The sequence below is a fragment of the Trachypithecus francoisi genome, unplaced genomic scaffold (genome assembly GCF_009764315.1).
Source record: "Trachypithecus francoisi isolate TF-2019V2 unplaced genomic scaffold, Tfra_2.0 Lachesis_group19, whole genome shotgun sequence".
Taxonomy (NCBI): Eukaryota; Metazoa; Chordata; class Mammalia; order Primates; family Cercopithecidae; genus Trachypithecus; species Trachypithecus francoisi.
In genome coordinates, this window is record NW_022681464.1 from 37,828,008 (window position 1) to 37,844,829 (window position 16,822).

The following is a 16,822-nucleotide window of genomic DNA, read 5'->3' on the forward strand; positions in this document are numbered from 1 at the left end:
AATTGACTTAAAATAAGACAAACAGTTAATGCAAATTGCCAGCATATCTCAAAGTAGGCATGATTTCAGGTTTACTCTCACAGTTTTTCAGTTTTCTCACAGGAAAGCTGTTCTGGTAAATCAAATGGCCACATTTCCTCCCAAACATATTTTTTTGGTTTCTGAGATACTAAGGGAGTAGGGGGAAAAAAATTATCTTTTCCTGTGTCTCATGGGTACATGCCTATTAAAAATGCAACATTTTGACAAGAGAGTAACATGATTGTGTAGCTTTTGCACAGGAATTGTACTATTTCCTAAAATAGTGGCACATAGCACGCAGGAAAAGGTGTTTTATCTATTTGGTCACCGTTTACAGATGTATAAGTTCTTATATATATATCTGCCTGCAGGTTCCATTTTGAAAGGCTAGACACTGATCCGGTGTGATAAAAAAACAATCCCAGCAAAAAAAGTAATGATGACTGATACCTTATCAGCAGTTTTACAATAGATCCATACAGAACTAATGGGAAACTTCAGTTTGTTGCCAATCACCCCAGAACAGGTCCAGTCTGAAAGTACTACTGGTATTACCACAAAGAAAGAAAAATCCCAGAGAAGCTCAACTATGGCTAAATAACACTGTTGTGCAATGGAAAGTTTCTAAGTCCCCAAGTAACCTGCAACTGCTTTTGCTTTCTAAAGCGTGACCCTGAACAGAGGCCAGACCACACAAGCCCTGCTACCCTGAAATGTCGTTCTCCTGTGTAAACTGATTTTGTAATACCTAGAAATGAGACGCTATTCCTGGAGGAAAAAAAGAAAAAGAATTTCCAGTTTTGTGAAATCCATTTTCTTTCCCTCTCAAAATAACATTTAAGTTTAATTAAATAGAGGGAAATTTCTATTTAAAGATCAGCTATATAAAACAGCAGAAAGCTGAAAATAAATGTTTTCGACTTACACCAGTGGTCCTCTACCACATACTTTTAGGTCTGTGCCAGAAAATGGTGAGGATCTTTTGTTGTGCTTTAAAATGCTGACAAAGCCTTTCTATGTTGTTTAAGTAGACACTGTGGGGCAAGTGTACAAACAGAAATCTTACTATGTACCTGCAAAGTGTTATTACTAGCTCTGTTTTCTCATTTGATTAACATCAGATATCCTAGCAAAACTTCCAGCTGCTCCATAACCTGAAGAGGATATACAAAAAAGAAAAACCTGGCTGGGCGTGGTGGCTCACACCTGTAATCCCAGCACTTTGGGAGGCCGAGACGGACAGATCATAAGGTCAGGAGATTGAGACCATCCTGGCTACCATGGTGAAACCCCATCTCTACTAAAAATACAAAAATTTTAGCCGGGCGTGGTGGCAGGCGCCTGTAGTCCCAGCTACTTGGGAGGCTGAGGCAGGAGAATAACGTGAACCCAGCAGAGCTTGCATTGAGCCGAGATCACGACACTGCACTCCAGCCTGGGCGACAGAGCGAGACTTCATCTAAAAAAAAAAAAGAGAGAGAGAGAGAAAGAAAAACCTACACAGCCGGGCGCGGTGGCTCAAGCCTGTGATCCCAGCACTTTGGGAGGCCGAGACGGGCGGATCACGAGGTCAGGAGATCGAGACCACCCTGGCTAACACGGTGAAACCCCGTCTCTACTAAAAAAATACAAAAAAAAACTAGCCGGGCGAGGTGTCGGGCGCCTGTAGTCCCAGCTACTTGGGAGGCTGAGGCAGGAGAATGGCGTGAACCCGAAAGGCGGAGCTTACAGTGAGCTGAGATCCGGCCACTGCACTCCAGTTTGGGCGACAGAGCAAGACTCCGTCTCAAAAAAAAAAAAAAAAAAAGAAAAACCTATACAAGTATCTTCTTCCTGAATGAATCTTCCCTAAAACAAACAAAAGTCAACCAGCCTATGGTCTGTTGGTTAGTATCTCAGTCAAATGTGGAGACAAGTCCTGGTATCAACAACATAATTTAGATTACAAAAGTTTTTACAGCTTTGTCAAAACAAACAAAATGTGGCATTAATTTCCTTTAAAAAAAGAAAAAAAAACAGCCAGGTGCGGTGGCTCTATACCTGTAATCCCAGAACTTTGGGAGGCCGAAGCGGGTGGATCACTTGAGGTCAGGAGTTTGAGACCAGCCTAGCCAACAGGGTGAAACCCCTTCTCTACTAAAAATACAAAAAAATTAGGGGGGCTTGGTGACGTGTGTCTGTAATCCCAGGCACTTGGGAGGCTGAGGTTGCAGTGAGCTGAGATCACACTGCTGTACTCCAGCCTAGACAAGAGAGCGAGACTCCGACTCAAAAAAATGTGTGTGTGTGTGTTTTCTTGACTATACCAACCTATTCCACTTACAATTAGTATGAAGTAACCTAAGTATTTAAAAATACTATATAAGGTAAAGGAAATTTTTCTTTTTCTAAATATGCCTAAGTTCTCCCATCTAGTTTCTGTTTTGCTTTTCTGAGTTGCAACATGTAAGATTATCATAATAATTTTTCAGTTTCCCTTTTTTTGAAGAGACTTCCTGCAGTCAAGCTTTCTGGTTTTAAAAGCGACTTCAAAAGCAATACATAAAGGTTGACTTCTCATAACATTGTCTCCCATCATTCAGGTTTTCAAAAAAAAAAAAAAAGCCCAGAAAGCTCACAGTAGTGATGTATTCATAGAGGATGACTTTTCCACTCCTTGAGGACACTCACTCACTCACTTTCTCTTTCAATCTCAGGATGACTTTTCCTCTCCTTGAGGACACTCACCACTTTCTCTTTGGATCTCAGGACTCCCAGCTTCCCAAACCGAACGTGAAAAGGCGAACACTGATAGCTGCCATCCTGCTGCTGCACCACGATGACATCGATGCACCCAGAGAGGGTGGCCTGGTTAATGCCCTTGTAGAGTTCCTTTACAGTGACAATCACCTGCCCAGCCAGCTGTCCCACATAATTCATGGTTTGAGACTACGAGAAACAAAAATTAGATGAGATGTTAACACTAAATTTGTGATCTATTGACAATGGCAAAGAACAGTCGTAACAAAAACGACACCACTCACTCGTACGCCACATTTGGTATCATTAGCCTTGTTAATTTTGAACCCAACAGTCTCATGCTACCACTGTTTTTACACATTTCCACACACGGACCACCCCTGACTATTCTCCTTTGTATCTGAGAGGCTGCTCCAGCCAGGGCCTGAGGCATTCCCTTTTCTTTCCCAGCAACCTGGATAGCACTGGCTCTGCCATTAGGGACTTTTTCCTCAAAGTTAGGACCAGCAGAGTCACCAAAGAACCCTGACCTCCTGCCCAAGAGCCTTAGGAACCCGGGGCTACTGCATCCACTTTGGCCACAGCAGCTAAACAGAAAAAACAAACATCATCCCCAGGAGAAACCAGAGATTCATCTTCCAACAGAACCAATGTAATAAATTACTGAGAGCTACGTTTTGTAAGGAACTATTAACAGAATAGTATGGTTCAGATACATGCTGGATTAAATAAACTCTGGCAAGTTTGCCTGACCCTAGCCTATTTATAACATTACCTCTAGGGAAAAATCCCTTCTATGCCTCAATATAACTAACTGGAACATACATTCAACTTCTACAAAGTTCAAAGCACAGAAAAGGGTTTTACTCTTGTTCCTCAACCTCAGTTCACTATTCAAATCAGGATCAAAGGTCTGCAAGTTCTCCAGAAAGGCTCAAAGGAGAGGAAGTATAGCTCAAGCCAGGGGTGGCTTTAGTGCCTTGGCCCCATCCCCAACTTTTCCGCTAATAAAAAAAAAATCCCCCCTTCAGTCCTAATGTCAGATTTCACTTCCAACTATTGAACACACTCGCACATTTTATTCATTAGATACTGACACCCCTATACGATGTCAAAGTACAATTCAGGGAAAGCCGTTCTGGAGACCGGAATGACAGAGAGCAACCAAGAGACCCTGTGCACTGCTGCAGCCAATTCAGGGGCCAACGTTCAGCCAACCACAGGACGGACTGACTGCTCTCCAGGCTGTCTGCCACAGGCCGCTCATGGTTTCCCTACACCCAGCTTGGAGGCTGCCTTGAGCTTAAAGTTCCATGCTCCATGTTATGTGTTGCCAGCTGAGTTCAAAACCGAACTGGGAGAAAGAAAGCTGTCTTCTTGGGAAAACTCAGGGGCCTCCAGGATATCTGCCTGCACAGAAATTCACTCTGCTCTTCACAGATGAGTGGCCACGGCAGAACCCTGATTCTAAATTGTTTCCTGTTCCTACACGCGGATGAATGTGTAATCAAGGCCCATCAGTTCTACACCATGAAGCATCGCCATGGCAATTTTACCCTAGAAGAAATTTTTAAAATATTTTAAAGTTAATGTTACCAAGGCCCTAAAACGCACCCACAGAAGAGCTGGAAAACACTTGTTCTGCAAAACTTACTCCTACGTAACAAAATAAGGTGACATCCTTTATGTGGTATCAAACAATTACAATCTGGTGATGGTTTTGGTTTTGGAATAATTGATTTGCCCTCAATAGCTAAACCAAGGTAAGCACGTTATCAACTGCTCAATAATCACTTCTTGAATGAACAAATGAACTAGCACTAAATAAGAATAAAAAAAAGAAACATAAAATAAACCAAAAAAAAGTGTAGAGAGAAAAGAGTGTTTCATCAAAATATTCATGTAACAGCCCATTATGTTTTTAATAATTAAATTTCTATTTTGAGGTGACCATAGATTCACATGTGGTTCTAAAATATAACACAGCCAAATCTCATGCATATATTCTGTAAGTAATGCATATTCACAACATGCTTTTTACCTATACAGCATACATATGAATTAAACAGCATCCAAGCAGTCAGTCTTTGTATTACTGCTTGAATGGTGGTGGCAATGTTAAAATGAATTTTATTACAAGAAACAAAACAAAAAAATCATAACTATGACACCTTTTCTTAAAAGAAACTAAAAAATGCTAACTTTTAAGCACTGACATTCAGCCACAAACAAGTCTTATAAACATAAATACGTAACAAGTTTCCATCAACTACAGCATAAAATTCATAATTAAGTGTAACTGTATCTATTCAAGATTATTTTAATTACCATGGTTAAGGAATGTGCTGTTATATGGGAAAATCTAATGTGTAAATGCCAGTTGCTAAATGTAGAAAAATACAGGTTGTCAAATAACTGGTTTTCTCTTGACAGATAATGAAACAATTACATTTATATTATGAAGGCTGGTAAAACAAAAGTAAAGGAAGGCCTGTAGCTGAAAGTGCTACACCCTGGGAACGCTGAGCAGCTGCTTGCTAGAAGGGTCACCACAACAGAGCGGGGGAAAGAGCCTTCCTCACAGTTATGTCCAGAGGAAACGCAGTTGTTCATCACAGGCACGAGGGATATGTTAAACAGCCTTCTCTTGAAGCATAATCTAGCGCCATATACCTTATTCCTACATGCCAGCCCAGCATAGCCACACAGTAAGAACCAAGTCAGACCTGTCCTGGTCAACACCTGGGAAAGCCACACTCTGAACCAGCAGTAGAAAAGATACACAATGATGTAACCCAAGTATTTTAAAAATACAGCAAAATAGGCCGGGCGCGGGGGCTCAAGCCTGTAATCCCAGCACTTTGGGAGGCCGAGACGGGCGGATCACGAGGTCAGGAGACCGAGACCATCTGGCTAACACGGTGAAACCCCGTCTCTACTAAAAATACGAAAAACTAGCCAGGCGAGGTGGCGGGCGCCTGTAGTCCCAGCTACTCGGGAGGCTGAGGCAGGAGAATGGCGTAAACCCGGGAGGCGGAGCTTGCAGTGAGCTGAGATCTGGCCACTGCACTCCAGCCCGGGCGACAGAGCGAGACTCCGCCTCAAAAAAAAAAAAAATACAGCAAAAAAACCCACTATAAACTATTCCTCATATTTTATCATGAATGATGAGGGAAAATGTGGGAGGAGAAAATAAATAACGGAGAGTGACAAAGACCAAGGGAGAGCCATGCAGAAAGAAACAAACAAGAAGTCATAGAGAAAAAAGAACAAGAGCAAAGAGAGAATATATAACCAGAAAGGCAGGCTGGTTTGGAGATGCCCACACAGAGAGCAAAACGTGGAAAGGAAGAACAGTCACAGAAGCAGCATCCCCACCCTTGAGGCTTGCGTGCACAAATAAAAATATTAAAGTGCACTTGTTGATTCTTGGAACAAGAAGAATACACCCAGCCCATTCTTTTAACAAATACCAAAAATGCTTCTAACACATCTCTGAAATATTCTAACATTAACAATAATCACACCAGAAGCAACTTTTTTTTGAAAGCTTGTAACATCCCAAATTCTTAAACTTACACATTATCATCTCAGAATTACTTTAGAGGTGGTATTATTTCTATTTTTAAAGATAATGAAGGCTGGGTGTGGTGGCTCACATCTGTAATCGCAGCACTTTGGAAGGCTGAAGCGGGCAGATCATTTGAGGTCAGGAGTTCGACACCAGCCTGGCCAATATGGTGAAACCCCATCTCTACTAAAAATTAAAAAAATAGGCCTGCATCGTGACGCACACCTGTAGCCCCAGCTACTCGGGAGGCTGAGGCAGGAGAATTGCTTGAACCCAGGAGGCAGAGATTGCAGTGAGCCGAGATCGCGCCACTGCACTCCAGCCTGGCCAACAGAATGAAAACTCCATTTCCAAAAAAAAAAAAAAAAGTATCAGTAAATAGGTTCAAATACCAGTCCCCTTCCTACAAAAACTGCTTAAAATTAGTTCAATTATTTGATGTGTTCAATCAAAAATAACTTTTGTTAAGGAAAAGAGCTATCAGAGACACAAGGTAGTTAAAACAATAAGAAAAATTTATACATTATCAGCACAAAATAGACACATTCTATCTATTTTTATTTTCATTTTGAGACAGGGTTTCACTGTGTTGCCCAGGCTGGAGGGTAATGGTGCGATCTCTGCTCACTGTAACCTCCGCCTCCTGGGCTCAAGCAATGCTCCCACCACGGCCTCCTGAGCAGCTGGGACCACAGGAATGTGCCACCATGCCCAGCTAATTTTTGTATTTTTTTGTAGAGATGGGGTTTTGCCATGTTGCCCAGGCTGGTCTTGAACTCCTGGGCTCAAGCAATCCACCTGCCTTGGCTTCCCAAAATGCTGAGATTACAGGTTTGAGTCACCACGACTGGCCTCAAAATGGATACATTCTATACCACTCTTTTAAGTGTTTCAAAATCTGTTTCTTAACTTTATCTCCAAACATCTAATCAGTACTAGTATCGTTAGTACTACCAACAAACACACAACTACACTTGTTACACGTCGCTCATGTGTCAATGCTATGTCAACCTGTATGTTATCTCATATAGTCTTCACAGACACCTATGGATTTGGTATTCCCACTTGTATGTGGAAACTCGGGTTCAGAAACATCCAAGGTCAGCACACTATTAAATGGCAGAGCTAATATTCAAACAAGCATGAGTCTAGAACCTATGCCCTTGACTGCATCTCTAAGTGATAGAAATGCTCTAAGTAAACATGACAAAAGCCTTCATGAAGCCTCCAGATTTCTTACTGCAAGTGGGCCACTTTCAGCAATCTGAGTATCATTTTTACTTAATGCTACTTGGCTACATAATGATGAAATGATTACAGGGAGTCCAAAGAAGCCATACTCACCCTCCAAGTCTCCTCACACCACTACTATTAACCCTCCCACTGGACCACAGTCCAGTGTTACAAAGCAGACTCCTGGGAGCGCCACATGTTGTGAGGCTTGTGGACAGAGATTAAAACAGTTTTTACCAAAGCATATGCCATTGCAGCTAACGTTCTGCTCATGAGCATGAGGAGTATGCTAGGAGGGAACAGAGATATCAGATGCTTCAGGAAACAGACAACAAGACACTGTTACCCAGGACGTGGGTAAACGTTCCAGCTTGCTCCTGTGCTCCTGGACCGAACTCCTTCAGGACACCCATGATTACGGTTTGCATTTGATTAGCATGCAATATTTTTCAAGAACTTCCTCAAATATACCTCATTTGATTTTCAAAAAGAGAATGTAGGTTGTGATAGCAGGCATTATTAATTTCATTTTATATTTGAGATTGAGATAAGATGTGTGTACTATTCACTAGAACACAGTTCTACCTCTATTCAGGGTCCCAACTTTCTCTACTGCCTCTGACCCATGGCTTAAATCATTGGGTCTCAAGGTCATGTGGTGTCCCTGAGCGCAAAAAAATCTGAGGGCTGAACTCAAGTTATACTAAATCCCTGTGGTTTTCTCCAAGAATCCCAGAGTAACCTAGAGGTGGCCAGGTGTCTTATGTAACATAATCCCTTATGATAATGCTATTTGGGAAACTGTTAGGAAGACCAGAAACAAAAAGAGAAAAAATCTGCTTGGGAGAGTTAGGTAAGGCTTCATGGAGCAGAAAGTATTTGTTCGAGTGGAAGTATGTATAAAGGGCTGAACAGACTAAGGAGGGGAGGTTCCCCACGGGCAGTGCCAGGCAGACAGAACAGCTTATGGGAAAGTGTGCTGAGTTCTGAGAGACAAAAGTGAGATGATGCAAGGCCTTGGACTCTGGGCAAGCTTACCATGTGGGCAACGGGTGCAATCAGTGCTTCTGTTCAGGGAAGTGACAGGATTAGGTCACAGGAGGAGGATGAACTGGAGAAGAGGTAGCTAAAGGCAGAGAGACTACTCCAGAAGTCACCACAACAAATTCAGGCAAGAGACTGCACAGCTCTAAGGCAGAAGAGACACACAGGGAGCTGAAAATCCGTTAGTCTTGATGACTAAGGGTAGATGCTAAGGGCAAGGAAACTGGTGAGGACCATGCCACCATTTCCAGGCAGCTAGAAATACCTCTGGCACATAGGTGGGTGGCATTCAGTGAATTCTGTTGTATGAACCAACTTAGAGATATGGAAATAAAAAGAGTAGACCTGGTGGGGAATTTCCTATTAAGGTTGAACTTAAAGAACATTACTTACTATTACACTGCTTCAAAAGTTTTTGTACATGAAAATCATTTGGGGTGGTTTTAAAAAATGGAAATTTCTCTTAGTTTTTTTTTTTTTTTTTTTGAGACAGAGAGTCTGGCTCTGTCGCCCAGGCTGGAGCGCAGTGACCGGATCTCAGCTCACTGCAACTCCGCCTTCCAGGTTCACGCCATTCTCCTGCCGCAGCCTCCCGAGTAGCTGGGACTACAGGCACCCGCCACCTCGCCCGGCTAGTTTTTTGTATTTTTTAGTAGAGACAGGGTTTCACCGTGTTAGCCAGGATGGTCTCCATCTCCTGACCTCGTGATCCACCCGTCTCGGCCTCCCAAAGTGCTGGGATTACAGGCTTGAGCCACCGCGCCTGGCCTTCTCTTTGTTTTAAAGCTTAAAAACTAATTATGAAGACGAGCCAGGTTAGGGAAGCATAGTTCCATGTAAAAGTAAGAGCTCTTGCTACTTTGTGCTACTTCCAAAATCAGTTCAACAGAAAACTGACTACATAAAGGCTCCGAGCCTTGGGAATTGTCCTGTCCTTTGCCTTTTACAGAGAAAAAATACAGGGGAGTTTTTGAATCTTTCTGAGCTGGTGCTGGGCCTCAGAGGACTCCCTCCTGAGAGAATGAGATTTAGCCAGGATGAGGTGTGCTCTGGAGGATCTGAGGTTCCAGTCAACTCCCTGTAGATCACGAACTCTGTCTTTCTAAATTAGAGCAACCCCATCACCTCCACTGTTTGAAGGCGCAGTCAGGGAGGTTTTCATATCTAACTTCTTTTTCCCCACTAAATGAGGAAAACTGGCAAGGAGCACACTCTAGGTCAGTATTTCTCAGAGTGGTCCTTGGACTGTCTGCAATAGAATCAAGTTTTGGTGCTTAAGAATGTAGGTGCATTCAAGAAAAACATGGGAAAGGGGGATAAAAACAAATACACGTTTCTGAACCCCAACCCAGACCTACTACCTAAAAAGCTGGAAATGAGGTCTTTAAAAATCTGTTACCCATGATTCTGACAGACACCCAAGTTTGGGAACTAACTCTAGGCTCTGTTGCAAGAACTTTCTCCTCTTAACCCTGATTAAGTTTGTTACAAAGACTAAGTTGTTATGGGCTCAAGTTCAGATCCTGTCATATAAAGATGTCAAGGTCTGTTAAGTGTGGATCAGAAGTGGAAGCAATAGATAGTAATAGAACTTTAGACATTTTAATGACAGCTGACCTGATTATTTTATGATACTTAAATTCTAGAACTTGCAGTGCTTCTGTCAAAACTCAGAAATTCTGGCCTGGGAAGACTGCTTTCCTAAGGACCCTTCCACAATTACAACCAAATACTATTTACTATCAACCTTTGGGATACGTAAGAAGAGGGGATTTTCTGATTCAATATTTCTGTTTGGGAATTTAAACAGACACATAAGGCAATGGCCAGATCTGAAAAAACAGGGCTTCCTGGATTTCAATGATTTCAGTGCTCAGAGAGGCCCCGAAACACAAGGGTAAGCCCCCAGTAGCCATGTCTACAATATGGGATCCAGGCCTTGGTATCTGCTGGCTGACAGGGGTGGGAGACATCCGGCCCCAACAGATATTCATGAAAAGTGTATGGAGAGCCAAGGCCACCCAAGACTGGGAGGGCGGGGCCCCCTGAGATGGGATGCAGAAGGCCCACCAGCTCGGAACACCGACACCACAAGTAGCCGCTCGCCCTCTCGGCATCTCTCTGAATGATGAACCAGTCATAAGTTTCTTCACGGGGTTGTTCAGAGTCCATTTCCAATGTTGCCAACAAAGCACTTACATCAAACAGGCTAGATCCTGGCTGGATAAAGCAACCTGGAGCCCTACACCACCCTCCTGCAAATATCGGCCTGGCAAAACTAGCAAGAACATGCTTCCAATGTAACCCAGATAACACTTTATTCTACTTAACAATTTAATCTGTTAAGAAAAAAATTTTTTTTTAATTTTTAAAAAATGAGAAAATATGAAGCTGGCCTTAAGCTTAGTTCTCAGGGCTGTTAAGTTATAAATTAGGATTTTTGGATCTGTCACAATGTTATTTCCTTTGAGGGAATCTGAAAGCTCAGACTTCTGCTCACTGAGTTCACTTCTCTATGATGGTTTCAACATACTTTCTATAAACAGATAAACTGCTTTGTTGGACTGAGTAGGGCTTAGAAAAGGGAAGACGCTTTCCCACTATAGCAATGCACCTTCTCTCCGAGTGGTGGCCCAGACCTTTACTCAATGACAGTCTCTGCTTTCGCTTTTCAGCACATATAACTTAAGGAAGGACCATGAACATCACCTATTTCATCTCCAAAATTTACCAGCCCCCATCTTCTACCCACCCCAGTCATCGGCCCAATAATTTTCTGGACAATCCTTCAAAAGCCAACACCAGTTTTCATCTTAATCTAATATTTTGTAAGAGAAGCAAGGATGTTTCAGGTTTCCTCGGTAAGGAGGAAGTGGGATCAAAAAGGAACGTACATCCACAACAGACTGTAAATCCCCAGAGAACAATGGCAAAGATCAGAAAGATGATGGAGGGAGGATGTGTGGGCTTGGTGGCTGAGAAGAAAGCAGAGGTGACAAGATGGGATCCGTTGCTGTGGGTGCCCAAGGCCCCCGCCCTCTCCCCACCACAGCACTCACCTTGCGGCATGAACATTAGGCCACCTTCAAACTCTGAGTCCAGTAAAGAAGGGGAAGTCCCGCAAGCTTCACTGTCTCCTGGAAGCCTAGCACAGTGCCTAGCCAACAGCAGGTTCTTAGTAAGTGGTTTAGGATCAATGAATGGACCAATGAATAAATCAATGAATGAATGCAAGGCCTAGTGAACAGAATCGGCACGGAGAGGGAGGACTATACACACTGTTGTGTTTTGTTTTATCTCACTGACTTAGAGTAAAATTCAAGAGGTAAGTGAAGATACATATAACTGTGCAGTAAAAAATATAAAAAATAAAAAATAATTTTAAAAACCCAGGCCAGGCGCGGTAGCTCACGCCTGTAATCCCAGCACTTTGAGAGGTTGAGGTGGTGGATCACCTGAGGTCAGGAGTTCGAGACAGGCTGACCAACATGGTGAAACTCTCTACTAAAAATACAAAAATTAGCCAGGCATGGTAGAGGGCATCTGTAATCCCAGCTACTCAGGAGGCCGAGGCATGAGAATCACTTGAACCCAGGAGGCAGAGGTTGTAGTGAGCCAAGATCACGCCACTGCATTACAGCCTGGGCGACAGAGTGAAACTCTGTATCAAAAACAAAACAAAACAAAGAAAAGAAAAGAAATCCATGGTGGAAGTTAACCCAAAGTCCCAAAAGCAATGCTCATGTGTTCAGAAACCAGTACTTTCCTCCAGAAGCTGCCAAAGACCTCACAGAGAAAAACCTGCATAAATCTAGTTTATGTCAGTGACAAAAATGACACCGCTTCAGGATGGGTAAATCTAAAAATATCCCTGTGAGAACAAATGAACAAATGACAGCCACGTAGATCATTCTGGAGAATACTGAGCAGCCCAGCAGCAACTTGCAGCAGAGACTGCTGGTCGTCAGAGGAAGTCAGCGTGGAGTCAGCCGAGGCAGAAGCAAGGGTGCCGTAACTGCAGATTATTACAGAAAACAAAGTGAAACGCAACCATCAAGTTAAGTTACCCATTTTCTACGAGTCAGCTGACTTTTATGAAAATGCCCAGTATAATATGCTATAGAGCGTAGCCTTTAAGAAAAATGGCTGGAAACAATAGTTTAATTTTCCTGTGCTCAACAATGTACCAGAATATTCATTTTCTTCAGCAACAGAACCTGGTACGGAGCAAGAAAAAATAGTGTTCAATTTTATCGTTAGACTTCAAAATAACATGTATGGCTTAAGGAGATCCCAAAACGGCAAGCAGCATGCTCAAAAGGGGGCCCCAACTCCCTTACTCAGCCCCGACAACACTCACATGGCCCAACTTGTTTCCAACTATCACAGCTCTGTAAAACTAAACGGTTCCTGTTCCCACATTTCTCTTTCATGCTTCTCCCTTCATTTCCCAAAACGCAGAATAAGACCTTGTCATGAAGCTTTCTGATAATTTATTTCTTGTCTGTTCCCATCAAGGCTAAAATATGCCCCGTTTTGACCTCTGTACATGAAGTGACAGATGCTGTTTAACCTGACTGGCATTTAACCTGACTGGCAACTAGAGAGAAATGCAAGAAGTAAAATCATTAAGAACTGTAATCAGTTCAACATTCTGTTTATAATTAATAATGAAAGATATTAAACTATTACTTAAGTTAACCTTTGTGTAATGGTTATACCTACCAGCACAGAAAGAATTCCAGCTAAATGTTCATGCCAATTTAGCTATGAAATGAAGTTTTAAGACTGCAAATAGCTGTACCTTGAACGATTCAAAATAGATTTTTCTTAAAAAAAAAAAAGCATACACTTTACAGATAGTAAAATTAACCCTTTCGTAGTGTACAGTCATTAGTTGTGACCACACATTCCTGTACCCACCACTAAAGTCAAGACATAGATCAATCAGATTGTTCTCCAAAACGCCCAAACCCATTTGGAGTCCATCCCTCTTCCCTACCCACGCCAATCACTGATCTGTTTTCTGTCCCTAGTCTTGCCATCTCTGGAATATCATATAAATGGCACCATACAGTACGTACCTTTGGATTCTGGCTTCTTTAGCTTAGCACAGTCCACATGACATTAATCAATATTCCTGCATGTATCAGTAGTCTGTTCCTGTTAAGTAGTACCCCACTGTATGGATATATCAAATGTTTATCCATTCACCAGCTAGAAGACATCTGGGTTGTTTCCAGGTTTTGGCAATTACAAATAAAACTACAGGTTGAGTAGTTCTATTTGCAATTGAGACCTTTTCCAAAATGCTCAGGACCAGAAATGTTTTGAATTTTGGATATTTTCAGATTTTGGAATATTTGCATATAAATAATGATCCAAGTCCAAACATAAAATTCATTTATGTTTCATATACACCTTAAACACATAGGCTGAATGTAATTATAGAAAATATTTTCAATTAATTTTGCACACAAAACAAAGCTTCAACTGCACCTTGACTGGGATCTATCACCAGGGCAAGTGTGGAACTTTCCACATGTGGCATCAAAGAGTTTTGGATTTTAGAGCATTTTGGATTTCAGATTTTTGGATTAGGGATGCTCATTCTGTACTATAAACATTTGTGTACAGGCATTTGTGTGAACGTAATTTTATTTTATTTGAATATTTTAAAATGGGATTGCTAAGGTATATTTCTACAAAGTTGATTTTACTGTTATTGTTTTGAAGGTATCTTCAGTGTCCCTGGGGGAGCCTATTATTAGAGAAATCCTTCCTTACATTATTTTACAAACTGATAATAATTTGTTTTTTCAGTTTGGATTTTCACATGTGGGATTTGCTTAAAATGTAAATTCACCTCTATACTGGTGAAAATTCAAATTCATTTTCTCACAGTCTTAACTTTTTAAACATTGTATATCCTTGACAAATTACGTAAGCTACAATTCAGATGTTTTCTTCATTATTCTTCCTAATGTTAGTTACAGGGAGGTGATGGGGGAAAAAGAGGAGAGGGCGCTAACTCACCCCTTCCAATTGCCATTTTAGGCTGGGTGCGGTGGCTCACACTTGTAATCCCAGCACTTTGGGAGGCCAAGGCAGAAGAACCACTTGAGCCCAGGAGTTTGAGAGCAGCCTGGGCAATGGAAGGAGACTCCATCTCTACAAAGAATTTTTTAAAAAATTCGTTGCGTGTGGTGGTGCATGCCTGTAGTCCCAGCTACTCTGGAGGCTGAGGTGGGAGGGAACGCCCAAGCCAGGGTGGTGAAGGCTGTAGTGTGAGCCATGTTTGTGCCACTGCACTCCAGCCTAAGCAACAGAGCAAGATCCTGACTCAAACAAAAAAAAAATTGTTCAAACCCCAAACGCCATTTTACATACCTCATCTGATTTAATCCTCACAACTAGGTGAGGTAAATGTTATATTCATTGTACTAATAAGAAAACTGAGGTCCAGAGAAGCAACGTATCTATAGTCAAGCAGTTACACAGAGACATGACCAGACAACAACCCTGGGATGTCCACCTTAAATACCCATGCTCATTTCACTGAAACCTAAAACAGCTCCTAAAACTTCATGGAATTTTCAGGCTATGTGCGGTTAAGAATTTCATAAAGGCTTTTAGAAGGCTATGATGATTCTTTCATATGCTACCATACACGAAAAATCTTAAGCCTTTTTTTTTGTATGTTTTTTGGAGATGGGAGTTTTACTCTTGTTGCCCAGGCTGGAGTGCAATGGTGCAATCCTGGCTCACTGCAACCTCTGCCTCAGCCTCTCGAGTAGCTGGGATTAGAGGTGCGCGCCACCACGCCCAGCTAATTTTGTATTTTTAGTAGAGACGGGGTTTCTCCATGTTGGTCAGGCTGGTCTCAAACTCCTGACCTCAGGTGATCCTCCCACCTCTGCCTCCCAAAGTGCTGGGATTCCACACCTAGCCAAGCCTTTTTTTATGAGTAGTCTTACAGATATGATTACGTTATGATCATAAAAGTGTGTTTTAGGGGGTATGTCCTTACCCTAAACCTTCTAAAAGAACTGTGTAATTAACCTATTTTGGTGGCGACTATTGATAACCATAGCAACTCTAAAATAAGCCAAGAAATCTGATTATTTAGCTTAATTCCACATACAAAAGGCAACAATTTTAGCAGGTTGCTATAGAAACCATGTGTAGTACTTTCAGGGTTTACTATCACTGACATTGGTGGGATACAATTTCCTTTGAAACACTCCAACTCTATCGGAAGTTCTTTCTATTTACACACCGACCTAAGTCAGGAATCCGTAGGATTCTTCCACCATCAAAATTACAACCCCAGACTGGAAACAAACTAATATATTACTATAGGTTCTACGTTTAGGGAAGGACATGTTAAACTTTGCTCATCCCCCCTATTTCCCATCTCGTCCTCTCTCACCCATCAAAGAACTTTGGTTAATATCACAGTTAACATTAACACAATTAGGAAAAGTTTAAAATGTCAAGTAATTACTTGTCCTAACTGTGTTCATGCCCTGGGTTGAAGGTCCCTCAACCTGTATCATATGGTACCCTAGTAATGAGGGCAAGAACAAGCTAGATGGATCTACCATTGCAAGTCCTATAGCTAAGGTGGCAGCTACTAAATTAACAAGCACATGCACAACCAAAGTTCACAGTCAGTACTCTCAACAACTGGGGTTGAAGGGCTTCTTATCAAGAAGTTTGACAGAGCACCTGCTGTAGAAAGCAAACAACACTTGGAAAAAAGAATGTAGAAGGGGGCGGAGCAAGATGGCCGAATAGGAACAGCTCCAGTCTCCAACTCCCAGCGCGAGCGACACAGAAGACCGTGATTTCTGCATTTTCAACTGAGGTACTGGGGTCATCTCGCTAGGGAGTGCCGGACAATCGGTGCTGGTCAGCTGCTGCAGCCTGACCAGCGTGAGCTGAAGCAGGGCGAGGCATCGCCTCACCTGGAAGCGCAAGGGGGAAGGAAATCCCTTTTCCTAGCCAGGGGAACTGAGACACACAACACCTGGAAAATCGGGTAACTCCCACCCCAATACTGCGCTTTAAGGAAACAGGCACACCAGGAGAATATATCCCACACCTGGCCGGGAGGGTCCCACGCCCACGGAGCCTCCCACTGCTAACACAGCCGTCTGCGGCGATCTATCCGCAAGGCAGCAGCGAGGCTGGGGAGGGGCGCCCGCCATT

The 16,822-nt window shown here is 42.4% G+C and overlaps 1 protein-coding gene across 6 annotated transcripts in view; it reads right to left on the bottom strand.

Moving 5' to 3' along the window:
• LPIN2 (lipin 2) overlaps positions 1-16,822 on the bottom strand; it is a 104,449-nt gene that overhangs the window by 39,211 nt on the left and 48,416 nt on the right. For 5 of the 6 annotated variants that reach the window (XM_033178218.1, XM_033178217.1, XM_033178214.1 and 2 more), the window contains exon 2: positions 2,749-2,949. In XM_033178218.1, the coding sequence (XP_033034109.1) occupies positions 2,749-2,940 (192 nt within the window). In that variant the 5' untranslated portion in view covers positions 2,941-2,949. Of the gene's footprint in view, positions 1-2,748; positions 2,950-11,667; positions 11,934-16,822 lie in introns of those variants that run through there. The other variant, XM_033178219.1, reaches the window with a different exon arrangement.